Source organism: Oryctolagus cuniculus, chromosome 6 (assembly GCF_964237555.1).
Source record: "Oryctolagus cuniculus chromosome 6, mOryCun1.1, whole genome shotgun sequence".
NCBI lineage: Eukaryota > Metazoa > Chordata > Mammalia > Lagomorpha > Leporidae > Oryctolagus > Oryctolagus cuniculus.
In genome coordinates, this window is record NC_091437.1 from 26,745,199 (window position 1) to 26,772,840 (window position 27,642).

Genomic DNA, 27,642 nt, shown 5'->3' on the forward strand with positions numbered 1-27,642 from the left:
ATGGTCTATTTTGACCTGAAATTGATCACTTGGATTATCATCACTGTTGATGTACAATACTATATCCCTTTTAGTATTTTTGTTTGTTCTACTTAATGCCATTGGTTGAGCTATGTAATTAACACAAAATTATTCTTAGGTGTTTAAAGTTAACTGAAAAGTGATCTCTGTTAAATATAAGAGTGGGAATAAGAGAGGGAGGGGATGTACAATTTGGGACATGCTGAAGCTGACTTGCCCCAAGTGGTGGAGTTAGAAATATGCCAGGGGATTCCTATCCCATCAAGGTAGCAACTCCACTTTTAGGCACATACCCTAGAGAAGGGCTTGCATATGTACCCAAGGAGTTCGAACACTCATTGCAACACTGTGTGTAACAGTGAAAAACTGGCAGCTACCTCAAAGCCCATCAATAAGAAGATGAGCAAAACAAACCCCAAACAATGGAATGTTACACAGAGCTATATGTAACAACACAAAAAACTATTAAAACTATTTATGTATTTTTATTTAATATGTGAATACTTCAAAAAGTTCATGGAAGGGCAGGCATTTGGTACAGTGTTTAAGTTGCCACTTGGGACACCAGGACCCATTTTGGAGTCCCTGGGTTCAACTCCTGTCTCTACTTCCAATGCAGCTAACTTGCACGCTGAGAAGAAGTATGTGATGGCTCCAGTACTTGAGTCCCTGAAATCACATGAGAGACCTGGATAGAGTACCAGACTCCTGGCTTCAGCATGGCCCAGCCCTAACCACTGTGGGCATTTGAGAAACGAACCAGTCAGTGGAATATATCTCTTTCAAATTAATTAATTAATTATTTTCAAAAGTTCACAGAAAAATGGAAATAAAATTGAAATTCATGCACTGCTTTTTCGTAATACACATTTTCCATGAACTTTGTAGAGACCTTTCATGTGTATATATACGCACGTGTACCACACAAAATAAAAACAAATAAATAAAACACAAAGATGAAACACTAAATTCAGAACACTGGTTATGCCAGGGGGAGGAGAAATGTAAACTGGAAAAGGTTATGACAGTGTCTTCTATGTCTAATATGCTATGATTTTAAAAAACCTAAAGCAAACATAGCAAATTTTAGTTTATTGAGTCTGGGTAGCAAGGCCAACACTGTGGCACAGCAGCTGAAATTGTTGCTTAGGACACCTGTTACCTATATTAGAGCGTGAGTTTCAGCCATGCCTCCTCTGTGCTTCAGACCGGCTTTCTGCTAATGGAAGGGATGGATTTATAGCCAGTGGATGATGGGTTCCTGCCGTTCATGTGGGAAATCCAGATGGAGTTTCTCATTGCTGACTTCAGCCTGGTCTAGTTCTGGATATTAAAGACATTTGGGGAGTGAACCAACAGATTTCTCCCTTTCAAATATATCTTTAAAAAAATATGGGTACCAAACGAAACATTTTCTGAACTCTTCTTTGTGTCTGGAAATATTTCCCATGTTAAAGCAATATGAAAAATTACATATTTTCTCAGAAAGGCTTTATTAAGTATGTCATAAAAAAACAAAACAAAACAGGGGCCAGTGCTGTGGCACAGTAAATTAATCCTCTGCCTGTGGTGCCGGCATCCCATTTGGGCATCAGTTCTAGTTCTGGCTGCTCCTCTTCCAATTCGGCTCTCTGCTGGGTCCTAGGAGGGCTATGGAGGATGGTCCCGGTGCTTGGGCCAACACTGCATTTGCGTGGGAAACCCAGAGAAGCTACTGGCTTTGGCTTCAGATTGGCCCAGCTCCAGCCACTGTGGCCATTTGGAGAGTGAACCAGCAGGTGGAATACTTTTCTGTCTCTTCCTCTCATGGTCTTTAACTCTACCTCGCAAATAAATAAAGTCTCTAAAAAATATAGAAAGCATGAAATAATACATTATCAGAGTTCTCTAATATATTTAACTTCCACATGAAAATCATCATAAATAACGCTCAAAAAATACAAACTTGAAAAAAATTTAAAACATAAAAAGTGAATCCCTAAAATATAAATATTGCTGTTGTTTCTAACAATGTCATGAGGCACAAACTGCTCCTCTTAATTCTGTCTCCTCTGAAAGGGCAGTTTCTGAGGTCGCGGTGTGACACGTGTTCTGGTCCTGGGAGGGCTCCTCTCACCTCTGTTGCTCCCTGGTCGCCTTGGGAAGATGAGTCCCTCCACAGTCTGTGCTGCAGATCAGTCCGTGAAGTTCCTTCCCAGGGGCTTTTCACCACAACCTGAACTGTTGTGTTTTTTTTGTTTTTTTTTTTTTTTTAAGATGTATTTATTTATTTGAAGGACACAGTTATAGAGAGGCAGAGACGGAGAGTGAGAGAGAGAGGTCTTTCATCCACTGGTTCACTCCCAAAATGGCCACAACAGCCAGAACTTGGGAATATGAAGCTAAGAGCTTTTTCTGGGTCTCATACGCGGGTGCAGGGGCCCAAGGACTAGGACCATCTCCTACTGCTTTCCCAGGCCGTATCAGAGAGCTGGATTGGAAGAGGAACAGCCGGGACTCGAACCAGTGCTCACAGAGGATGCCGGCACTGCAGACAGTGGCTTCACCCGCTATGCCACAGCACCGGCCTCTGAACTGTTTTTGAGAGTGTTCCTAGGTTTCAACTTCAGCATGATCTGTTGCAAATAAACTGAGTTCCTTTGGGACAAGATCAGGAACGATCTATTTAATGGCCCACTTCTCCCCCAGGAAAAACCTCTGATTTAGGACTCTAACTTAAGTGGGACACAACGACAAACCTCTCTCCCAGGGACGCCCCCAACACCAGAAGCTTGCATGCTCAGTAGGTTGGAGGATGCAGCCAGAGAGCCTCTAAGCTTTCCTTTCCCAGCATGAAACCTCCATCTCAGGAGTCAGGGTGAAGCCAGTCAGGACCCCAGGATTCTCAGTGTACCACAGCCAAGGAGAAGCCTCCATTCTAAAGAGGGTGGGCTGAAGAAGGGCGCCCCCTCAAATTCCTAAGTGCGTTAAATGGACTTGGCCTCAGCAACAGGTAGTCTGGCATAAAAAGAGAAATGCTAACCTGCTCCTTCCGGAGAGAAAGCTCTCCAACTGGGAGCTGGAGGGAGGGGAGCCTGAGGCGCTTTTGAATGGAGTCTGCACTTCAGGAAGCTTAACTGGGGATGGAGGGGGTGGTTGTATCTAAAACACAGAGCCTCATCTTTCACACCAAATTTCATAATTCCCTTGAACAGATGTTTCTATATTTACTGTTTGCCCATAGGATCATTTCTAGAGGCTTTCTGCAAACAAAAAATAATTGTCACCAGTTTCCCTGGTGAGTGGGGGTCAACACAGCTCCTCACACTGTCAGGTTAGAAGGTGGTCTCTGTTTTATCATCCAAATGTCTTATGGCACTAAGTGTCTTTCCATACAAATCCTCGAGAATTAAAAAAAAAAAAAAAAAAAAAGAGGACAAGAGAGAAAAACTAAGGCCCGGCAGGAAGTAATAAAGGAAGAACTTGGGAAACAGCAAGGGAAGCCCATCTGGCCCTCTCCCCACCAAGCTCTGTAGCTCCACTTCCTAAGCCCATGACAGGCACATACCAAGAAACTTGGCAGACCTGCAACACCTCTAGCTTTGCGAAGCACTGCGGATTGCTGCTTGAGTCTAGATGTCTACTGTGGAATGCACATGGGGTCAAGAAGGAAACGTCAAAGCCAACGGCACCATGGTGTGAAATAATCATTGCCTAGAAGTGCTGAAATGACATAGGAGCCCTCTAGATCTCTGGCCAACCAGCAACTAAGTGAAGCACAGTTAAGAGCCATATTTTCTCTCTTTTTGTCACTCTGCTACTACATAGCTAATCAGTCTTTTCACTGCCTGTTTTTACTTCTACTTACATTTTAAATTTTGTTTCATCTAGTTCAAAGGCAGAGTGACACAGAGTGAGAGTAAGAGGAAGACAGAGAGGAGGAAAGAGAGAAATCTCCCCTCCAAGGCTTCACTCCTCAAATGCCTGCAACAGTCAGGACTGGGCCAGGTGCAAGCTAGGAGCTCAGAACTCCATTTGGGTCTCCCATGTGGATGGCGGGGGCCCGAGCATTTGAGTCATCATCTGCTGCTTACCACGATGCATTAGCAGAAAGCTGCATTGCAAGTGGAGTAGCCAGGACTGAAACCAGCACTTGGGTGTGGGGACATAGGCATCCCAAGCAGAGGTTTAACCCACTGTACCATAACACCCAACCCTGTCTGCTTTGATAGCCCTAAGTTTCTGTGGTTTCACTATGTTGGTAGAAACAAATTTCTTCTTAATCATGGTACTTAAGATTCAACGAAATTCTAGAATCAGAATTCAGCTCTCTCATCAATTTTAGAAAATTTTACAAAACTCTTTAAACACAGCCTATCCCACATTCTCTTTAACCATCTGAAACTCACTTTAGATCTTTTCATTCTATTGTCCACATCTGTTAACCTTTTTCCTTTTTAAATTTTTCTATTCAACTGTCGATGTTGCACTTTCATTTTGATTCTATATTCCTGTTCACTTAATTACTCTTAGCTATGTTGAAATAGTTGTTTACCTTGTTGACTTAATTCCTAATTGCAGTTATTAAATTACCTACTCCTAGAAGTTCCATTTGCAAATCAACCTAAGTGTCCATCAATGGATAAATGAATAAAGAAAACGGAACACACACAATGAATTACTATTTGGCCATAAAAAAGAAGGAAATCAAATCATCTGTAACAACATGGATGAACCTGGAAGACATCATATTAAAGTAATATGAAAATAAGCTAGGTACAGGAAGCGAAGTAATATACGATCTTTCTCTTAGGTAGAATATTAAGAAGTTAACCCCATAGAAGCAAAGAGTTCATAGAAGTAGAGAGTAGAATGGTGGTTATCAGGGGCTGAAGTGACTGGAAGGGGCAGAGTATGTTGTGATACTGGTCAAAGGATACAAAAATTCTATTAGAAAGGAGGACTGAGCCTAAGAGATTTATTGTACAACATGATGACTGTAGGTAATATGTTGTAGTCTTGAAATAAGCTAAACGTGAAGGTAAATCATTTCTCACCACAAAAATAACCATGTGAAGTAACACACATTCTAATTACTTAGTCATTCCACAATGTATATATCAGGGAGTCTTCAAAAACTGTGGAAAATGTTTATCATGAAAAAAACTACATACAAATTTCAATTTTTTGCAGCAAAAAAACCTTATCTTTTAATTCCACTTTCCATGAACTTTCTGAAGTTCTCTTGTACAGAATAAATACAGCTTTTGTGTGTATGTGTGTGTGTGTGTGTGTGTTGACAAGCAGAGTGGACAGTGAGAGAGAGAGACAGAGAGAAAGGTCTTCCTTTTTCTGTTGGTTCACCCCCCCAATGGCTGCTGCAGCTGGCGTGCTGTGGCTGGCACACCGTGCTGATCCGAAGCCAGGAGTCAGGTGCTTCTCCTAGTCTCCCATGTGGGTGCAGGACCCAAGCACTTGGGCCATCCTCCACTGCCCTCCCGGGCCACAGCAGAGAGCTGGACTGGAAGAGGAGCAACTGGGACAGAATCTGGCTCCCCAACCGGGACTAGAACCCGGGTGCCTGCGCTGCAGGCAGAAGATTAGCCTAGTGAGGCACGGCGCCAGCCAAATGCAGTTTTTTAAAAAATATTTATTTGAAAGGCAGAGTTACAGAGAGAGAGAATTTCTTCTACCTGCTGGTTCACTATCCAGATGCCCCCAAAGGGCAGGGCTCGGCCAGACTGAATCCAGGAGCTCAGAACTCCATCTGGGTCTCTCACATGGATGGCAGGGGCACAGGCACTTGGGTCATCATCCACTGCCTTCCCAGGCACATTAGCACGGATCTGGATGTGAAGCAGAGCAGATGGGACCTGAACTGGCACTCCAATATGGCATGTTGCAAGCAGCAGGTTAACCCACTACACCATAAAACCAGCCACCAAATATTTCTTCTTTCAACATATTGAAATAATTACTTTATACTCTGTACCTTCAGAATTTTATTGCCTATAGTGAAGAAGATCTGATTTTATTGTTTCTGCTCTTTCACATGTAGTGTCTTATTGTGTGTGCACTTTGTGATATACTCTGATTGTGAACTCAGGATCACTGTAAGCTTTCTACTTGTGGGGACGCTTCGAAGCCTGTATTTAAGTTCCTCCAAAGAGGATTCATCTAAGCTTCTACAAGCAACTTGGAAATTCTGGCAATATGGAACTGCATTAAAAACAAAAATTTTTCTCAGGAAATTTTTTCATCTGTGTTCTAAAGTGAGAGAATGGTATAATAATCCTCCATGATCCCTTCACTTGACTTTAAAAATCATGAAGTTAGGGCCAGTTTCAACCATATCCAACCCACCCATCTCCTCCAGATAGCACATATAAAGCAAAACTCAGACATGCTATTATTAACCTATAAAATTTCTAAAAGGACTATTTGAAAAGTACAGTTTTGGGGGCTGGCATTGTGGTACAGTGGGTTACTATACTACTTTGTGACACCATTATCCAATATGAGCGATGGTTCATGTCTCAGCTGCTCCATTTCTGATCCAGTTCCCTGTTAATGCACCTGGGAAAGCAGCAAGATGATGGCACAGTGCTTGGGGCCCTGCCACCCATATGAGAGACCTTGATGGAGTTCTAGGCTCCTGGCTTTGGCCTGGCCAAGACTTGGATGTTTTGGCCATTTGGTGAGTGAACTACCAGATGGGAGATATCTTTCTCCCACTCTTCCTTTGGAATAAAATAAATAAAAAAAAAAAAAACAAAAAACACAAGTTTCACACTAAAAACTTCTAATAATATCAAACAAGCATTTAAATTTTCTCAATGCTCTCTTCATTGATTTAAAGTATCTTTTAACTTACTGGTTTTACTCCATCTCTTTGCTTATATTTTGTGTTAACTTGATGGAAAACCCAGTAGCTAGTCCTATAGTTTCCCTGTCTTGCTATTGCCTAACCCATGTTCCTAGTATTTTTTTTCCCTATAAGATTTTTTTAAAAAAATTAATATTATTTGAAAGGAGAGAGAAAGAAAAATTAACAGATCTCCCCTCTGTGGAATCACTCTCCAAATGCTCACAACAGCTGGGTTTGGGCAAGTCCAAAGACAGGAACTGGGAACTCAAATCAAGTCTTCCACATGGGTGACAGGGATCTATCTATTTAAGCTATCACCTACTGTGCCTCCCAGGGTGGGCATTAGCAGGAAGATGCAATTGTAAGCAAAGTTGAGATTTGAACCCAGGCACTCCAGAGGAGATGTGGGTGTCCCAGGCAACATCTTAACTACTATACCAAATGCCCACCCCAGTATTTCCTTTAAATTAAAAGTGGGGGCCGGTGCCGTAGCTCAATAGGCTAATCCTCCACCTAGCGGTGCTGGCACACCGAGTTCTAGTCCCGGTCAGGGCACCGGATTCTGTCCTGGTTGCCCCTCTTCCAGGCCAGCTCTCTGCTGTGGCCAGGGAGTGCAGTGGAGGATGGCCCAAGTGCTTGGGCCCTGCACCCGCATGGGAGACCAGGAGAAGCACCTGGCTCCTGCCTTTGGATCAGCGCGGTGCGCCAGCCACAGTGCGCCAGCCGTGGCGGCCATTGGAGGGTGAACCAACAGCAAGAGGAAGACCTTTCTCTCTGTCTCTCTCTCTCACTGTCCACTCTGCCTGTCAAAAAAAAATAAATAAATAAATAAAAATGTGGGATCAAGAAGTTTGAACAAATTTCTATTTGGTTTTCTATCAGGAATACTTCATGTGTGGTGAGGTACTTTTAGTAGGCATATCAAACTCAGTTTCCTTAGGTAACAGATTTGCAGGCAGGCTTACAGGGGAGTGTTCTTGGGTACAACACCTGTGAAGAGGGAGGGAAGCAAGATGAGGCCATAGGAAGAGCTGAACTACGGTGAGGCTGCAACAGATGTCTTAAGTGATCCCACAGCGTCCTGTGGAGCTAGGGTGGTCTTTCAGAGCTACCTCCTTTGAGACAAGAATGGAAGTGCTTTGAACTTTGCTTTGTGATGGAAAGGGCCACCATCTTGCACAAGGTAGCTTCCTTCTGGATTAAGTGAGTTAAGAGAGTCTTGAACAGCCAATACTCCCAGATCTTGGGGAATAACTGCCTCAGCCCTCAAGGGAATCTGGATATGAACCACATTACCCACTACAAGGCACATAATGTATGACTGAATTTCTTCCTGTAGCACCAGCAGCTATGGAGATGCTTAGATCCCCTAATTTCATAGAGATTATAAAACTGTGGTAGTCTCATTATTTCATTCTTATCTCTTTTATCAAGAATTTCAACTATTTGTTTACTCAGAGGTTCAGGGTTCAGTTTGTATCAGAAAGTAAGATAAATACCATTTCGTATTTTTGATTATGAATTGGTTTCTTCCCTAGTACCCTCCAAAGATGACCATGAGGTAGAATTTTTTTTTTTTTTTTAGTGTCATGAAGAACTTGGGAGACCCAAACATATTTTATTTTCCTCATTCATTGCAGTTTTGTCCATCTTGGAACTTGACATGTCCCATCTTTGGCCAATGGGAACCTTTCAAGTTGACTCCTGAGTTCTTTTATTTTTTTACAGCCAGACGGAATTTATTCAGAGAAAATAAATTCGCAGAGGTGGGTGACCAACTGCCAGTGTAGACATGATGGAACACGTGGCAGAAGGTCAACTCCTAAGTCCTTTACACAAAACCATACTAGTTTTCGGGAGCTTCCTGGCCTTCTACTTTGACAAGATGAATAAGGTTCATGGTGCACATTTTACTCCAAAACATGAAATCAGTCATTTCTCCAGGAAATCATCAGTCTTTGTAATGGAAAAACTCCATTTTAGAGGAAAATGTTATTTAGACAACATAATCTGGGAGTCAAGGGTGGTCACTGTTACTGTGTTTGCCTGTTTTCTAAGGACAGGACTAAAACACACATCTAAAAATTCTTAAATTTTTTGATTTATTTACTTGAAAGGCAGAGACATGAGACAGAGATCTCCTGTTGGTTCACTCTCAAAATGCCCACAACAGCTGGGGCTGGGTCTAGGTCAAACCCAGAAGCTGGGAACTTCATCTAGGTCTCCCATCAGGGTGGCAGGGACCCAACAACTTGGGCCATAACCTACTGCCTCCCAGGGTGCATATGAAAGCTGGAATCAGGAGCAAAGCCTGGACTCAAACCCAGGCACCCTGGTGTGGGATATGGTGTTTAAAGTGGCATCTTAATTACCAAGCCAAGTGTCCATCACCAAAATATTATTTTTTTTTTAACAACAACAAAAACACCTCATTATGAGTTCATACCATTACTGCCAATTCAACTTCAGGACAATGGGGGGTTTAACCCAGTCCCTAATTTGAGATCAGTATCTTCCTTCTGTCATACTGAAATCCTGGTTCTCAGAGATGCTCAGAATACTCACAAACAGTCTCAGAATAACACCAATGCCACTGTGAACAACCGGGTTTCTGGAAAGTTTTGCAGGTTTTTTGGTCCTTGTCTTGAAATCACACAAAATATTTTCTCCCTGTATATTTTTGTCACATTTGTTTTTTCTTGCTTCTGAATTTGAAGATTTAAATTTTTTAAATTATGTAAAATATTTGCATGGTTGCAAAGATCCTCTCCCCATAGTAGACACTTACCTATCGTTTTTAAAATATAAGCATATATATACAATTACTAGCATTTTATTCATAGTTTTCTCTATCTTTTTCATGTAATAATATATCTTGAAATAGATAGCAACATTCTTTATTATGCTGAAAAACTTTTCAATCTTTTTAATAACTGTATAATACCCCCATAGAATAAATTAAATAATTCATTCAATCCTTTCTGTAGGGATGGACGTCTCAGTCATTTCCTGACTTTTGCTGGTACAAACAGTGCTATCATGAATGACTATGAGCACACAGTCTTTTTCTCTTTTCACCAATACAGTTTAGAAGTAGAATCCAGGAAATGTCAATGCTATTTCAAAGGGTAAAAATGTTCACTACCCATTGCTGACTGCCCTGTGATAAGGGAGTGCTGACTTACAATTCCACCTGCAATGTCTGAGAAGCTATCTCCCTACAGGTTCACAGACAGAGGTGCTGTCAACTTCTGGGCTTGTGCCAGCACAGTGGGTGAGCAACAGGTCTCAGCCTGGTTTAGGTGGTCTTTCTCTTCACATGAGTGAAGTTAAGCATTCTTTTGTGTGGTTAAGCCATCTTTATAGCTTTAATTCCATAAATGTATTTGTCTATCCTGTTTTTCTACAAGGTTGTTAGTGTGTTTGTTCTCCATTTTTAGAGAGTAATGGTAGAAAAATTAATGCTATGTCTGTGATACAGGTTCCAAACTTTTTTTCCCCCCAGTTTATTATTTTTTTGAGATCATTATAAACTGAATTCTCACCTTGGAGACTTTCAGGCCACAAAAGGAGTATGATTTCCATACCAAATGTGCTCTTAGCCTGGCTTGGATGAAGAATTGTGGGGGAGAATTTTTTTCCCTACTCAAAGCCAAATTGCCTTAATAACTACTTTTGAATGAACGATTTCCACTTTTCTAATTCACTCTTCATGAGCCGCCATTTATAAAGCCTGTTGAAACCAAAAGCTCTCTGTCACTAGGGAACAACCAGTGTTCCTAAGACAGCTGTCAACTGCAGTGTTCTCAGTCTCCCAGGATTTGACCTCTCCATTTAAATTTGGCTATAGGATTTCTCTCACTTTCTTGAACAGTCACCACACAAAGAACATGACAACTGTGCAAAGTGGTGGTCCTGAAGTTTCTTATTCTCTTAATGTATCAAGCATTTAAGGAAACGTTTAAATGTGTCAACAAGCATCTTCAGGTACTCTGAATTGAGGGTTTCCTGAGAAATGTAAGCTGCTACTGCCTCATACAAGTCACACAGTTGTTTTCTGGCTTGTTTTGTTACTTACTATTTAAAATTTAATTACAGAAATAATGCATACTCACTGCAAAGTTCTTTTCCCCAAAGTATTAATTTACCTTTCAATTACTTTATATGTATATGTGTATATATATACAATTACTGATGTTTTATGCATACTTTTTCTACATTCTTCATTTAATAGTATATCTTCAGATACAGAGCAACATTATTTATCATACTGAAGTACTTGTCACCAAACAAAAGAGAAGAAGAGAAAATAAAGGACCCTCTGCTATTGGTGTCTTGTCTATAATGGTTCCCACTCTGAAGAAGCTGTTGATTGTACTGGAGAAATAGATGGCAGAACTAACAAACAACAGACATCGATGCATTCAGGAGTTAGCTGAGAGCCCAGAGGGCAAATGCTAATTAAGCTGAAGATAAAGAAAAGAACTCTGTGGACTGGGGACAGGCAGGAAGGAATTAAGAAACAGGGAGTTAGCATCAAAAAACTCGGAGAGCAGCCACATGGAGAATGTGGAGGAGGCAGAGGCACATCTCAGAGATGGATTCTAAAGAAATGCTGAAGGGACAAGTTCATTAAGCAAAGCGATGCCTCCCTCCCCAAAATGAAGTCTTGATTCCTGCAGTACTCAGGGCAGCTGGTCAGGCTTAGAGCTCATTTTCCATTTGTTATTAATTGCTATTTGAAAAAAAGTAATCAGACTTTGAATGCAGCTTAAGAGCTATGGCTATCCAATTGCCCAAGCCAATCTTGGTTAATATGCTAATCAATCTATAAGATACAAATGGTCTGAGCACCTCTCCTCTCTCTGGAGAAGTGTGGAAAAATTAGCAACTGGAGACAAGAGGTCAAACTAGTCCCAGGGGTCACATTTGAACTTTTATTTAAATGCTGGCATCTCCAATGTCTGACCTCATCCCAATCTCTAACCTTCTATTTTCTGGGCCTTCAGCCAGTGAGGATAAACACTCATTTCCATGGCTTTATATTTTAAAGGGTCAAGGTGTGGTATCTGAATCATCCACTAACTATTACATCATTAATTAATAATAAAAACAGCACTTTCCACTCAGCTTCCATATGTTATCTGAAAAACAACTCATTCCCTGAGTATCAACTTATTTCCTTTGTTTCTTTTCTTTTTCTTTTTTAAGCTTATTTATTTATTTGAAAGGAAGAGTTACAGAGAGAGGAGGAGAGACAGATATCTTCCAGCTGCTAGTTTACTCCCCAAATGGTGGCAGTGGTTTGACTGGGCCAGGCTGAAGCCAGAAGATTTATCTGGATCATTCATGTGGGTAAGGAGCCCGAGTACTGGGCCATCTTCTGCTGCATTCCCAAGCATATTAGCAAGGAGCTGGATTAGAAGTGGAGCAGCCTAGACTTGAACCAGCTCCCATATGAGATGCCAGCATTGGAGGCCGTGGCTTAACCCACTGTGCCACAATGCTGGCCCCCATTATTCCTTTGTTTATTTATTCATGCAGTAATTATTTCCTGAGCATTCTCTCAATGTTAGGTCCTGTGCTACTCACTAGGAACACATCTAGATTGAGAAAAAAGGACCTTACCCCTCCTAGTACTAATAGGTCAGATCAATAATAATCAGGTAATCTCACAGATACCTAACTGCAAACTGAAATGAGTGCTATGAAGAAGCAGGGATAATTTAAAAAGAATTTTAAATATCTAATAAGGAAATGTTACCAATATGAATATAAATTCAATTGCAAGTAACAGAATAATGACTAAGAATGCTTTAAAAACAACAAGGACATTTAATTACCTCTGCAAGCAAAGTCTGCAAGTTCATGGTTCCAAAGCCACCATAATGGCTCAACTACATCACGAATTTTCCTGCTCTGCTATCCTCCTCACCGCTGGCTGTTTGCTCTTGATCTTCTCACCTCCCTGATCCAAGGCCGCTGCTACAGCTCTACTACAACTGCAATCATAGCAGAAAGAAGTAGGCAGGGTCTCCTTACCACCTTTCTTTTATAAGAGCAGAATTCTTCCCAGAAGCTTCTAAGCAAACAACTCCTTATGTCTCAGTGGTCAGAACTATGTCACATGCCTAACTCTAAATCAACCCACATGCACAGAGAATGAGATTGCAAAGCCTGGTTTGGACCATTCATGGCTCATTTCTTGGCACAAAGGGAAGGAACACCCTCAATCAACATGATGCTGCCCTCACAAGAAGATTCTTTGAACTAGATGAAAAAGGGGAAATGGTTGCTCAGTAGGCAACAAATATGGAAATAAAAATCCACAGGACTTATTCACCAACTTAATGAGAGAACAAAGGGATAAAGAATCCTTAAATATCATTCAAAAGTTTTAAGCTTGGGTAACTATAATAATCATGGGGACAATAACAGATACAAAGAGAACGAGAGAGGAAAAAGCTGGTTTATAGGGACACAATGATGAGGTCCACTTGGTTTTCCTGATGTTTGAGATGGAAACATTTTGACAGAAATGTGGAGTGAGATCTCAGGAGAAAGGCTGGACTTGAATGTAGACATAGGAGTGACTACATGAGTAAATTAGAGAAAGAAGAGGGCAGAAGAATGGTGACAAATGGTTACAATCAGAAGCCAGTAAGATACTGCTGTGGCCATGGGAAAAGGACAGGGAGTGATTAACTACACACATCTCAAACCTAAGGGACTGTAATGCCATAGCATTACACAGCAACCAAGAAGAAAAGCTTCCAAGGGAAAGTAGTGGCTAGCACTGTTTACAACCCCAGAGATGTCAATGACAGCAAAGTACTCTTGAATATGTGTAGGCCTGGTAGGGACAGAATCCAAACTGTAGGAATAGCATTTCTGAGTACGTGCACAATAAGCTCATGTGCACTCACTGATAACCTTTTTTGTCTACTCTTTCAGTAAGTTGGGGAGAATACAGGGTGGCAAGTTGATGGACAGGTCGATGGTAGGACAGGGTCAATAGAAAGATAACCTGAGTACATCTGCAGGCTAAGAGGAAGGAGCCTAGACACAGCGAAAGCAGTGAGGACACTGAAGTTGATTAGGAAAACAGGAAGATATGCAGGGCTGGGGGTAGGAGCAAAAATGTGTTCAGGAGGAGACATGACACTTCTAGACCTACGTAATTGCATAATAATTCATACACAGACACAGACACACACACAGACACACACACGAGAATGTAGGTTATTAAGAGGGAGGGAGGATTCCTGAACAGACTGAGGCAGCTACATGAGAATGGCAAAGTCAATGCTATCTAGGGCAGGCATACCAGTTTCTTTGTTTTTAAGGTTTTTTTTTTTTTTTTTTTTTTGGTAAGGTAGAGTTAGAGAGAGAGGAGGGGAAGAGAGGGAGGGAAGCAGGGATCGAGGAAGGGAAAGGAAAAGGGAGAGAGGGCAAGGGGGAGGGGGAGAGAGCGAGAGAGAGAGCGCTATTGCTGGTTCACTCCCCAAATGTCCGCAATGGCTTGGACTGGGCCAGGCCACAGCCAGGAGCTAGGAGTTTCTTACAGGTGTCCCACGTGGGTGCAGATTCAGGCACCTGGGCCATCCCTGCTGCTTCCCTAGGCAAAGCAGGGACCTGGATCTGAAGCAGAGCAGCTGAGTCTCAAACTGGCGCCCACATGGCATGCTGGCATTGCAGGCAGAGGCTTAACCTGCTACAGCACAATGCCATTCCCCTAGTTTGTTTGTTTGTTTGTTTGTTGACAGGCAGAGTTAGACAGAAAGGTCTTCCTTCCGGTGGTTCACCCCTCAAATGGCCGTTACGGCCAGCGCGGCACCGATTTGAAGCCAGGAGCCAGGTACTTCCTCCTGGTCTCCCATGCGGGTGCAGGGCCCAAGCACTTGGGCCATCCTCCACTGCACTCCCGGGCCACAGCAGAGAGCGGGACTGGAAGAGGAGCAACCGGGACTAGAATCCGGGGTGCCTGTGCTGCAGGCGGAGGATTAGCCTAGTGAGCCTCAGTGCCAGCCCACTAGTTTCTTAATAGTTAACTCCTGGCAGCCAAAAGGTAAATGCTACATACAGGGAGATAAGAGGAAAACAAAAGTAGGCAGCCAGTTTGCTGAGAAATAAAACCAAAACCAGGTTACAGAAAACAGTCTCTGAAATTCATAAAGCTTTTCTCAGACTTCCCTTAAGAGAAACAAAAGATGTGTCTGGGACTCCAGAGATTCCTGGGAGGGCAGACTGCAGACAGACACTCACAGGTGCCAGCATGAGATGAAATTAGGTCACAGAAAGGCAAAGAAATGTAACTGAAGAAGGAAAAAAAAAATAAACCATGAAAAGATGGAGCTGCTAAAATCACTAGCTCCCAATCCCTGAATATTCAGAGTTGGCCCTGCCTCACCCCTGGCCTAGAGTAGCAGAAAATGAGTGTGTGAACCACAAATGTGAATAAATACTGATATGTGTTATTTGATACAAGATACATTGTTGTTGAAGAGAAGAAACAAGCTGTATTTCAGAGGACGTGTGACATTCAGTGGCCAAGTCAGTTATATTTATATCAATTTGCTCTTCTTGATCTTGCAATAATTGCTATATGTTTAATATCAGGGAAAAGCTCTCTTCATCCACAGAAATGTGTGTGGAGCCTTACTGAGCAATTAACCCAGACAGGCAAATGGTCCCTCTCGCACAGCATCAAGATTGCTACCAAGAGATCTGTGACAGAACATAACCACCTTAACAGGATAGAAAATGAGAAAGATAAAGGTTGGTGCTATAGAAAGAAAAGAAACAAGCATTTTCTCAGACTGAAAACTCTCGTAAAAAGGACACTTCACAGTGAGAGTGATGAAGATACATACAGACACCACCTTATCACTGACAGCGGCTCTTGTAACCGTCTTCAAAGACTTACTGGATACTAGGGTACTTGACAGTCACTCAACTTTATGAAACACACAAGACACCTGTCATTGCTCCCTATCAATAAACCTTTGCAAGGGTTGTCCATGGGCACACAGACAGGAAGTAGGGAAAACAGACTTGAATTCTTTACTTTCTAACTCCAGGTGAAGGGTCTGACCAGTCCTCCCAAATAATCAATCACCTACACTGAATAAGCAGTACTCTTGCATCAGAAGCAATGACCTCTGGCTAACAGCCCCAGCCCCGTGACCCCATGGTCTCAGGGTGCTCACAATTCCTTTAACAAAGGGCAAGCTCATCCAGCCACAGCGTGTGTGTGTGTGTGTGTGTGTGTACACATGCACACACATGTATACTGCAGTAGTTATGGAGATGCAGAACCAATACTTAGGACAACAAGAGTAAATAATGAGATCAGACTAGAGCCCTGCGACTGGCCTCTCTGTGTAGAAATAATCTTACCTTGCATCAAGTTCCTCTCTGCATAAATATTGACATTTTCATGGCGTTTAGGAGCACGCCATTGGCTTCTGAAAGATCTGGCACCACACCATGCTGTCACTGTAACAGCTCTCCAGTGAGCCATCAAAAACCCAGCTAGCACTTTTTGAATATAGCAGTCTGATTGCCACCAAATCACTAAATTGCAATATTTTATATTATATTTATTTCTATTTAAGTTTTAGTGATGCTGCATAAATGTTGACGTGGTCTTACACTCATCCAATCAGGGAAAAGTCCTAATAACACCACATAATGGCACAGCCCCTGGAAAAGTTATGGTCTGCTAGGCAGTTCCAATGCATGCTTATGTCACTAGTTAGTCTCCCTTAAGTAGGATGTGACATGAAAATATTATAGTTTCCCTCAAGAAATGTATTTCTAGAAGCAATGGTAAGGGATGTATTCATACTGAAGGCAGAAAGAAAATAATTTGGAATAATTCAAAAAACTGTGTGGGCAGACTGGTTAATAATGTTTGATTTAGCTCTCTTCTAGCTCAAGAAGGAAAAAGTGAGATTGGTAAGTTCTGTAGTCTTTAAAGCCTTTTGAAGACAAGACTTGGATGTCCCCAGGCTGAGGCCACAGTGACTAACCACAATGATACTCAACACTTTTCCAGTGGCTGCTCAGGAGATTTCCCTGGGCTTCCTTGGAGCCTCTGGCTCTGGAAGGTGAGGCCAAAGGAGATGGCATCGCTGTGGAGATCAGGGCCTTATCTTCAGTAACACAACCACATGACAACAGGGCTTGAAGACCAAGGCAGTATGGTGAGAAGGGAGACAGAGGCCTGCAGTGTCCTGTCTTTCCCCATGGAATGACTCTTCCAGGTTTCCCAGCTCTGCTCCTCAACTTACTACAAAAAGCATCAGAGAATCCGATTAAACAAAGATAAGCATGGGTAACACGAAAAGGAAAGTCTACAAAAGAAAATGTGTTGAGAACAGCCTTTCTCCTGCTATATTACAAGTCCTACATCTAAGCAAGGCAGCCAAATAGCCACCAACCAGGCCTCTGCATCAAGAATCAGAGTATTTGTTCCTATTTTGTTGGCATAAATGGTCCTAGAAGCAGATTTCCAAAAATGGGTGAATATATTGAGTTCCAACAGATCAAATACAGCATGAAGGCATCTTAACCTTTTATTATGAGTATGATGGATGTGGTGTCCATCTATCTTTCTGTAGCTTCTCTTCCTAGAGACTATCTCCCTACAACTCTTGCTTAACCAGTTTTCTAACACAAGACAGATTGGCTGAAATTCTAAAGAACCCCCAACCCGAAGAGTATGAGACAATGCGGGGAAGACACATTCCCACTAAAGGCCTTCCTTGGTCAGGGTCATCATTCATTCATCACTTGATGCCAAAAGGATAAACTACTGGAGTTCATTTCTCTCCCACTCTACTACCCGTGTATGGTCTGTTTATTAGCTTTGGATAAATGTGACCTAAGATGTGTTATTAAACGTCCATGTCTAAAAGATAGAGGGGACAGAGTCACAGATGGAGACAACATGGGTCAAAATTCATATGCACTTGGAATAGTGGCAGAATCTCATTCTTACTGCACTTTCATTGGGATCGCACTGAAATGTGAGATGTGCTTAAGTTCAAGTGTAACCTTCTTCCAAGCCAATTAGGCTACCTTATCCTGGCCAATGGGACGCTGGACCTCGGTACTCACCTGGAAAAGGCAGCCCCCAGAACAAATGCAGCATATTCCTTCACCAGGGACTCTGTGCTGTTCAGTCCATTGATTACCACTTGAAGGCCTCCAAAGGATAGCAGGTCCTGTGCATTATCCATCTGCAATAAAGGCATCACTTAGTATACTATAGACACCAAGGAAAGGAGATCTCTTCTCACACCCTTTCTTTGATAACTGTCCAAAAACAAAATAAAAAGTCAACTACAAAGCAAGAGTGGCTTTTCTGAATAACTAGAAAGAGATATGTAAAAATGAAATCAAATTTTTAAACAGATTTAAATTTGAAAACTCCTAATTCATCTAAAATGACTTATCAGCACCTGCATGGGAATCAGCGGAAATGGCACCTAGCTCTTGCTTATGCCAAACACGTCCTGGAAAATTCTAATATGGTAATGAGTCACAAAGCTTATTCCTAATGTACAAGCTGTTACCATAAAGAATCTGGTGTCATCAGCAACACTAAATGGTGCCATGCTTCCTGTTGATGTCCAACTCCAATGGTGGCAGTGAAATCAGCAAACATTTAAAAAAATTAAGGCTGATTTTTATTTTTTATTTATTTATTTTTAAAAGATTTTATTTATTTATTTGAAAGTTAAGAGTTACAGACAGTGAGGAGAGACAGAGAGAAAGGTCTTCCGTCTGCTGGTTCACTCCCCAAATGGCTGCAACGGCCAGAGCTGTGCCGATCCGCAGCCAGGAGCCAGGAGCTTCCTCCGGTCTCCCACATGAGTGCAGGGGCCCAGGGCCATCTTCTACTGCTTTCCCAGGCCATAGCACAGAGCTGGATTGGAAGAGGAGCAGCTGGGACTAGGCCGGCCATATGGGATGCTGGCGCCGCAGGCGGAGGATTAACCTACTGCACCACAGCACTGGCCCCAAAGGCTGGTTTTTAACTAGAAGCCAGAGACTATAAAAAAAAGTCCTATGGATAGAGGAGGTGGGGTACGGAGGAGAGTGTTCTAAGAGTGCTAGGAGAGGAATGACATTAGAACCCTTCTTTTCCATCTAAGGTTGATTGAATCTAAAGACATTCATGATCAAACCTGTACAAAAATCACTCTCAGTGCAGACATTTCTATCACATAAAGTTTTAATAGCATTTGTTTCAGCTATCATTTCAGCTCCAAATCCCAGAGTCCTATCTCTTCCCCCTCCCTCTCTCCCTCTCATTCTATAGAGGATCTCATTCCCCAGGCTTCATTAGTATCCTAGAATAAGAAGACTCAACTTCCTCAGAAGGGCACTGGATCCTGTCTTTTTCATATAATAGCTACAGTCTCCCTTGAAAGTGTTTTTGTTGCTACAAAGGATGCCTCTTATCCACATGCTAATCCCACTCTAAAAATTCATTAGGAAAACTCAGGAAGGTAGACCCCAAAAGCAATATGACTGCTATCCACTCTTCTCCAGATTCTACAGAGCCATTTGCCACCGTACTTACTTCTGCCTCCCAAATTGAAGAGGGCTCTTGACAGAAATGGAGGGTAAGATCAGATACTGATCTGAGTCCACCAATGATTTTGGGCAAAGCTGGCTTATTATTTTCCATCACTTGGAAAGACATTGTTACATATTTTGATGGGATGTCCACAAGAACAGGGGTTTTTGTCTATCCATCCACTGTTGTAAATCCAATGACTAGAACATTGCTATGCTTATAGTGAGGTGCTCAATAAATAATCACTGAACTGATGAATATGAATTTGATCAGGAAAAAAAGTGTTCCTGGGATAAAACTGCAGTGTGAATTTTAAAAAGGCAATCTGGCATATCTGTGCCAACAAAATGGATGGGCCCCTGGTACCACAGACTAGGAAAACGGCCAATCCAGGTCATGAAGTAAGCACGAAGCCTGCTCTGTCTCATGGCTCCAGGGAAAGACTAGGATTTTCCAACCCCAATCTGACCTCAATGAAGAGGACTGACTACTGAGCCACAGCCTGGCCCACCAGGGAGACTCAGAGTTGGGGGCTTTGCTGACAACAAGCACCTTTCTTCTTCACCTGCTAAGGTTTAAAATAAATGAATTTATCCCTATCCTTGGTTCCTCCCTCCCCTAGGTTCTCCCAATGCTGAAGCATGGTTTAGAATCCTGTCCCTCCATGCCTGACAAGGACACTTACAAACCTGATAGAGCAGCTGCCACTCTGTTGGCCCAAAAGCAACACAGTCCCGAGTCACGGACAAACTCTCCATCTTAGATTCGGCTTAGCTCTACTACTACACCAGTGATTCAGTGTGATATGAACGCTGATATGTATTTTAGCCTTTTCAAGATGTTTTCTAAGTTTTTATTTTACTGGCAGTAAGGAAGGAAAGGTGTATTCTGCCCACTGTGCACCCAAAGCTGGGCCCTCCTCAGGGTGACAAAAGAGATGGCAGGACCACAGCTCAGGTCCACAGCTCCCAGAAAGAACAAGAGCACTTGGCTTTCCATGCCTGAAATATTCTCATGAGCTTTTCAGCCAGCTCCGAATGCCTTTAGGGCTGATTCTGAGGCCAGAGTGCTATTTAGGACATCTGCCATTCTATGAGTCTGCTGAGTATCTCACTTCCCATGTTGGATCACTCTCCCCTTTATTTACTCCATCGGTTAGCGTTAGCAGGTACTAGACTTGTCTATGTGTTCCCTTTGACTCCCAGTCCCTTCACCATGACCAACTGTGAACTGAAACTGATCACCTGGAACAGTGAGATGGCATTGGTACATGCCACCTCGATGGGATTGAATTGGAATCCCCTGGTATGCTTCCAACTCCACCACTTGGGGCAAGTCAGCCTGAGCATGTCCCAAATTATACATCTCTTCCCTCTCCCATTCCCACCACCATGTTCAACAGGGATCACATTTCAGTTAATTTTCAACACTTAAGAATAACTGTGCATCAATTACAGATCTAAACCAGTCATATTAAGTAGAACAGACAAAAAAAACTACTAAGAGGGATAATGTATTAAGTTGTTCATTAACAGTCAGGGCTATGCTGATCAAGCCACCATTTCCCATAGTGTCCACCTCACTCCAACAGGTTTCCCTCTTGGTGTTCAGTCAGTCGTCACCGATCAGGGAGAACATATGGTATTTGTCCCTTTGGGACTGGCTTATTTCACTCAGCATGATGTGTTCCAGATTCCTCCATTTTGTTGCAAATGACTGGATTTCGTTGTTTCTTACTGCGGTATAGTATTCTAAAGAGTACATATCCCATAATTTCTTTATCCAGTCTATCGTTGATGGGCATTTAGGTTGGTTCCAGGTCTTAGCTATTGTGAATTGAGCTGCAATAAACATTAGGGTGCAGACCTCTTTTTTGTTTGCCAATTTAAATTCCTTTGGGTAAATTCCAAGGAGTGGGATGGCTGGGTCGAACGGTAGGGTTATCTTCAGGTTTCTGAGGAATCTCCAGACTGACTTCCATAGTGGCTTGACCAGCTTGCATTCCCACCAACAGTGGGTTAGTGTCCCTTTTTCCCCACATCCTCGCCAGCATCTGTTGTTGGTAGATTTCTGCATGTGAGCCATTCTAACCGGGGTGAGGTGAAACCTCATTGTGGTTTTGATTTGCATTTCCCTGATTGCTAATGACCTTGAACATTTTTTCATGTGCCTGTTGGCCATTTGGATGTCCTCTTTTGAAAAATGTCTATTGAGGTCCTTGGCCCATCTCTTAAGTGGGTTGTTGGTTTTGTTTTTGTGGAGTTTCTTGATCTCTTTGTAGATTCTGGTTATTAACCCTGGCACTCTGGCAAAAGATCTCTGCGAGTGAGATCCCAGTGGAAAGAACAGGTCATCAAAGAAGGAGGTACCTTTCTCTGAAGGGAGGAGAGAACCTCCACTTTGACTATGACCTTTTCTATACAAGATAAGAGTCGGAGAACTCAGAGGGCTTCCATAGCCTTGGAAACTCATGACTGGAGCATAGGGAGATTACTGATGCCATAGACAGGAGTGTCAATTGGTAAAGTCAACAACAGGAGTCTCTGTGCACTTACTCCTCATGTAGGATCTTTATCCTTAATGTGCTGTACATTGAGATTTAATGCTATAACGAGTACTCAAACAATATATTTCACTTTGTGTTTCTATGGGGGTGCAAAATGTTGAAATCCTTACTTAATGCATACTAAACTGATCCTCTGTAAAAAAAAAAAAAAAAAAAAAAAAAAAAAAAAAAAAAAGAAATTATCAATTCCCAACTTGACTCTCACTGGGATTAAACATGACAATAGGTCTGCTCTGATTTCATCATCATTTAAAAAAATCATCTATTATTTTTCACTTTATGTTTCTGTGTGGGAGCAAACTGTTGAAATCCATACTTAATGTATACTAAGCTGATCTTCTGTATATTAAGAGAATCGAAAATGAATCATGATGTGAATGGAAGGGGAGAGGGAGTGGGAAAGGGGAGGGTTGTGGGTGGGAGGGACAGTATGGGGGGGAAGCCATTGTAATCCATAAGTCGTACTTTGGAAAATTATATGCATTAAATAAAAGTTTAAAAAAAAAAAAAAAAGAACAAGAGCACTGACAGGTTCATAGACAGCAGAGCCAGGGCAAGGGTGAAATGGCGGTAAGGAACTGAGGAGCCACTTGAGAGAAGGCACAGGTACTGCCATAGGGTAGGTGGGGCAGACAGAAGCTGCTCCTTATAAATTATCCACCAACTGTTTTCCGCACGCCAGGTTTTGCTTTTCACATATCCTGTTTAATAATTCAAATGTGCGGCAAGGAATCCTGAGGTAAACCCAGTTTGGGTCCTTAAAGTCCATGGCTCCTCAAACCTCCATTCACTGAGTGGAACAGAAATGGAATGAGGAAGTTCTAGACCAGAAGAGTCTTATCTCCCTCAAAGCTAAGCACTGCATCACCTAAATTCTCCATCGCAGCTGGAAATGGCAGCCGAGTCATCTTCTTCAAATCACAGCTTGACACATCCATGCCAGCTTGACAGACTAGTCTAAATCATGAACCTTACACTTCCAGTCAAATGCCAATGACCCAGAACATTTCGACCCTCTTGCCAACACAGTGAGTTTGGCATCAGTCAGGGGACTGGTTCCTGGGATGACCTCAGGCTGAGACTGGTGATGTCCAAGAACAGTTTACCCTACCCAGTGACCTGTACAAGTAGAATGAGATGTCACCTTAGGGATGACACTGCCAGGTGACCAGAGGAGAAAGGGGGGAAAAATGGTTGAGGAACTGCTAGCCCAAGCTTCCTGTACATCCAGTGCTTCCTAGCTGTGGTACACTCCCCAGTCATCTCAGCGTTTCATGTGCAACTAAAACAAGAGCCTATAGAATGCTGACAGCCAAAGATCTACCCACGAATGTTAGGATGAGAAAGAATAAACACTGTCAGAGCAGGACTGAGTGGGCCAATAACCCCTAGGATCCTTAATGCTTTAAATATCTCTAGCAGAGAAGCTGTTGGAGTTTTTGTTTTTCACCCTGGACAGAAACACTAGAAGGGAGAAAGAGAAGGCAGGTTCATTTTTTTTTCTCTAAGAGATTACAATTATGGAGGCTTAAGAAAGAGTTATAAGCAAAAAAAGAAGATGAAGAGGCTGCCCCAAAATTCCTGCAGACACAGGGCACACTCATCCCCTCCCCAGAGAAGCTGGCAAACCCTAAAGAAAGGAAAAATGTGTTAGCCTGGTTTGCAGAGAACAGGATGCTGTCATGCATGAGAGGATAACAGGATTGGTATCTTGATGAGGATCTCAAATGAGCCTTTGATTATAATTTCATTGCCTCCTGGGCCACCACTGTCCCTGGTCTGGATCACGGCAGTAGCCCCCAGTCTGGTCTCTGTTTCTGCCCCAGGCTCCATCCCACCAAGTGAATGCTCAACACAGCAGCTCAAGGGATGGATGGATTGATTTATAAAGATTTATTTATGTTTTTGAAAGGCAGAATTACAGACGAAGAAGGAGAGACAGAGATCTTTCATCTGTTTGTTCACTCCCCAAATGGCCACAATGACTAGGGCAGGACCAGGCCAAAGCCAGGAGCCTGGTACTCCACCCAGGTTTCCCATGTGGATGGCAGGGTCCCAATTTCTCAGGCCATCTTCCACTGCTTTTCCAAGTACATGAACAGGGAGCTGGATCAGAAGTTGAGCAGCCGGAACTTGAACCCATGCTCATATGCAATGATGGCAGTGGTTTACTCCACTATGCCACAACTGTGGCCCCGGCGGGATCCTTTTAAAAGAAAAACAGATTGTAGCATTCTTCTGTTCAACAATGTCCACAAATATCCAGTTTTTTTCTCTTCCATGGTCTCCACAGCCTGCCATCCTCCTCTTCCCCTTATCTCTCTCTGAGCTGCTACTTCTCTTTCCCCTTCTCTGCTGCAGCTACACTGGCCTCCTTGGGGTCCCTCAAGCATACCAGCCATGCTTCCACCTCATGGCACCTGTACCTGCCATTCCTCCAACTTGAGACACCTTTCTCAACACTGCTCAACCCCAACCTGCTCCACTTTTTTTTGTCCATAAGATTTATCACCTTCAAGTATTCTATTTATAATTTATTTGTTGTGTTTGTCTATCTCCCTAAACTAGAAGGTAAGCTCCAATTTTATTCATAGATAAACCTCCAATGTTCGGAAACAGTGCCTGCTAGGGTGTCGCTCCCCCTCTTCATGGAGGAACGACACAGGACCCTGCGCTGTTCTTTTGTCTGCTCGGCCCTCCCCGGGTTTGCTGCTGGTTCTTCCCGGGTTGGCTACCGTCCCTTCCACCTCTGTGGAAGGGCGGTTCCCCCTGCCACTTTCCCTACTTCCGCGGGGGAGCGGCACACCGCCGGCCGGCTCTCTCAGGGGCTGCTCAGGTGTTTCCTTCAGATAGATGTTCCCCTTAGATGTTCCTGGTGCATGTTGTCTCTCTCCTCCTTTATAGTCCTCTTCCACCAATCCCAACTCTGCTACCCACACGCCGAGTATGCTGCTCTCCTCCAATCAGGAGCAGGATCAGCTCCTGCAGGTCATCACTCAAGTTGGCGAGAGGCAGCTGCGTAGAAGTTGTTACTCCTCTCCCAGCGCCATATTGTGGGAGAGCAGATGTATAGAATAAGTCTTAATTCCAGTAACAGTCTAGTCCGAGTTGCTCCCCACACTAGGGTACTGGATAAATTTATTTATGGAGTAAATAAATGGCTTCATTAAGCTTCTTCTTTTTTTTTTTTTTTTTTTTTTTGACAGGCAGAGTGGACAGTGAGAGAGAGAGACAGAGAGAAAGGTCTTCCTTTGCCGTTGGTTCACCCTCCAATGGCTGCCACGGCCAGCGCGCTGCAGCTGGCACACCATGCTGATCCGAAGGCAGGAGCCAGGTGTTTATCCTGGTCTCCCATGGGGTGCAGGACCCAAGCACTTGGGCCATCCTCTACTGCACTCCCGGGCCACAGCAGAGAGCTGGCCTGGAAGAGGGGCAACCGGGACAGAATCCGGCACCCTGACCGGGACTAGAACCCAGTGTGCCAGCGCCGCAAGGCAGAGGATTAGCCTACTGAGCCGCGGCGCTGGCCTTTAGGCTTCTTTTTCCTTTGCTTCACCTACTTACTTTTGAGCTTCATTTAAAAGATATCAGTTTCCTGTGAAAAGCAGAGTGGTCAAAAGCTTAAGGTCACAAAGAGTTTTAGGTCACATACTGCTGTAGACCCCAGCTCTGCAACTCACTAGCTGAGTGATCTTGAACAATCACATAATCATACAAACTGTGCCTCATTTGCTTCAGTTAAAAAATGAGATTATGGATGGGAGTTTGGCATAGAGGTTAAGGTACCACCTGGAATGCTTACATCCCACATTGGAATGTCAGAGTTCAAATCCTGGCTCTGCTCCCAATTTGTTTCCTATTTTTTTTTTTTTTTTTTTTTTTTTTATGTTTTGACAGGCAGAGTGGACAGTGAGAGAGAGACAGAGAGAGAAAGGTCTTCCTTTTGCCGTTGGTTCACCCTCCAATGGCCGCCGCTGCAGCTGGCGCACCGCGCTGATCCGATGGCAGGAGCCAGGAGCCAGGTGCTTTTTCCTGGTCTCCCATGGGGTGCAGGGCCCAAGCACCTGGGCCATCCTCCACTGCACTCCCTGGCCATAGCAGAGAGCTGGCCTGGAAGAGGGGCAACTGGGACAGAATCCGGCGCCCCGACCGGGACTAGAACCCGGTGTGCCGGCGCCGCAAGGTGGAGGATTAGCCTAGTGAGCCACGGCGCCGGCCCAATTTGTTTCCTATTAATGGGCATCTGGGAGGTAGCAGTTGGGTCCCCGCCATATATGGGAGGCCTGGACTGAGTTCCTGGCTCCTAGCTGCAGCTCCTGCTGCTGTGGGCCTTTAGGAAGTAAACCTACAAATAGAAAATTTCTGTCTCTGTCTCTATGTCTCTCTCAACATTTCAAGTAAATAAAAAGTCAGTTCTGGAAAATGGAATGTGGGGTGAGTGTTGTGGGACAGAAGGTTAAACTGTGTTTCAGGATACCTGCATCCTATATCAGAATGCTGGTCAACTCTCAGAAAATCCAGCTTCCTGATAAAAAATGCCTGGGAAGGCAGTGAATTATGGCCCAAGTACTTGGGTTTCTGTCACTTACGTGGGAGACCGAGACAGAGTTCATGGTTTCAGTCTGGCCCCAGCCCTGACTATTGCAGGAGTTAGGAAAGTGAACAGTGGATGAAACATTACATCTCTCTCTCTTTCCATCTCCTTCTCTCTCTCTGCCATTCATTTCTTTCAAAAAAAAAAAAATAGAAAAAAAATTAGGAGTCTGCATTGTGGCACAGCAAGCTAAGCTGCTGCTTGCAAAGCCAACATCCCATATCAGAGCACTTGGAGTCCCTGCTGCTCTGCTTCTGAGCCATCTTCCTGCTAATGTGTCTAAGAAAGAGGCAACTGATGGCCCAAGTACTTGGGGCCGTTCACACATGTGGGAGACTCAAAATGAGTTCCTGGCTCCTGGCTTCAGCCTGGCCCAGAACTAGATATTGTGGCCACTCGGGAAGTGAACTAGCAGATGGAAGATCTCTCCCTGTTGCTCTGCCTTTCAAATAAATAAATGCCTTTAAAAAATAAAAATGGGAGTAATATTGGTGGCTACTCATGGTAGCTACGGAAGTCAATTAATCAGTACTAAGCATTTGGAACAATGCCTGGTACATAATAATGCTCAATAAATATTATCTGTAACTACCTAATCAATTATCTCCCTGCATCAGACTCTTCAATGGTTCTTAGGATCAAGGCTAAAATCACACAGACCATAATATTCCCAAGCTCACCTCTGACTCCCCAACTTCCTACTCTATCTATGATATATTCTTCCCCCATCTATTGTGCCTCAGGTGCTCCATTTTTTTCCAGGCTCTCAATCTCAGCAAGCTCTTCTCTGCACATGTTGTTTACTCAGCCTAGAGTGTTCTAATCCAGAGACTGACCAACTTGTTCTAAAGGACTTAAAAGTTAGTGTTTACTTTGTGGGCCATATGATCATTGTCACAATTTCTCAACTCTGCCACTGCAGCATGATAACAGCACAAACAAGTAGGGGTGGCTGTGTCCCAATAACAATTTATTTAGACAAACAGGCACGACCAGAGGGTAGCTTGGTTCTCCCCCCAACT

The 27,642-nt window shown here is 43.2% G+C and overlaps 1 protein-coding gene across 5 annotated transcripts in view; it reads right to left on the bottom strand.

Moving 5' to 3' along the window:
* The window catches only part of SIL1 (SIL1 nucleotide exchange factor), a 276,780-nt gene that overhangs the window by 50,291 nt on the left and 198,847 nt on the right, over nt 1-27,642 (bottom strand). For all 5 annotated transcript variants that reach the window (XM_008255099.4, XM_008255096.4, XM_017341087.3 and 2 more), the window contains one exon: nt 17,993-18,114. In XM_008255099.4, the coding sequence (XP_008253321.1) occupies nt 17,993-18,114 (122 nt within the window). The remainder of the gene's footprint in view (nt 1-17,992; nt 18,115-27,642) is intronic.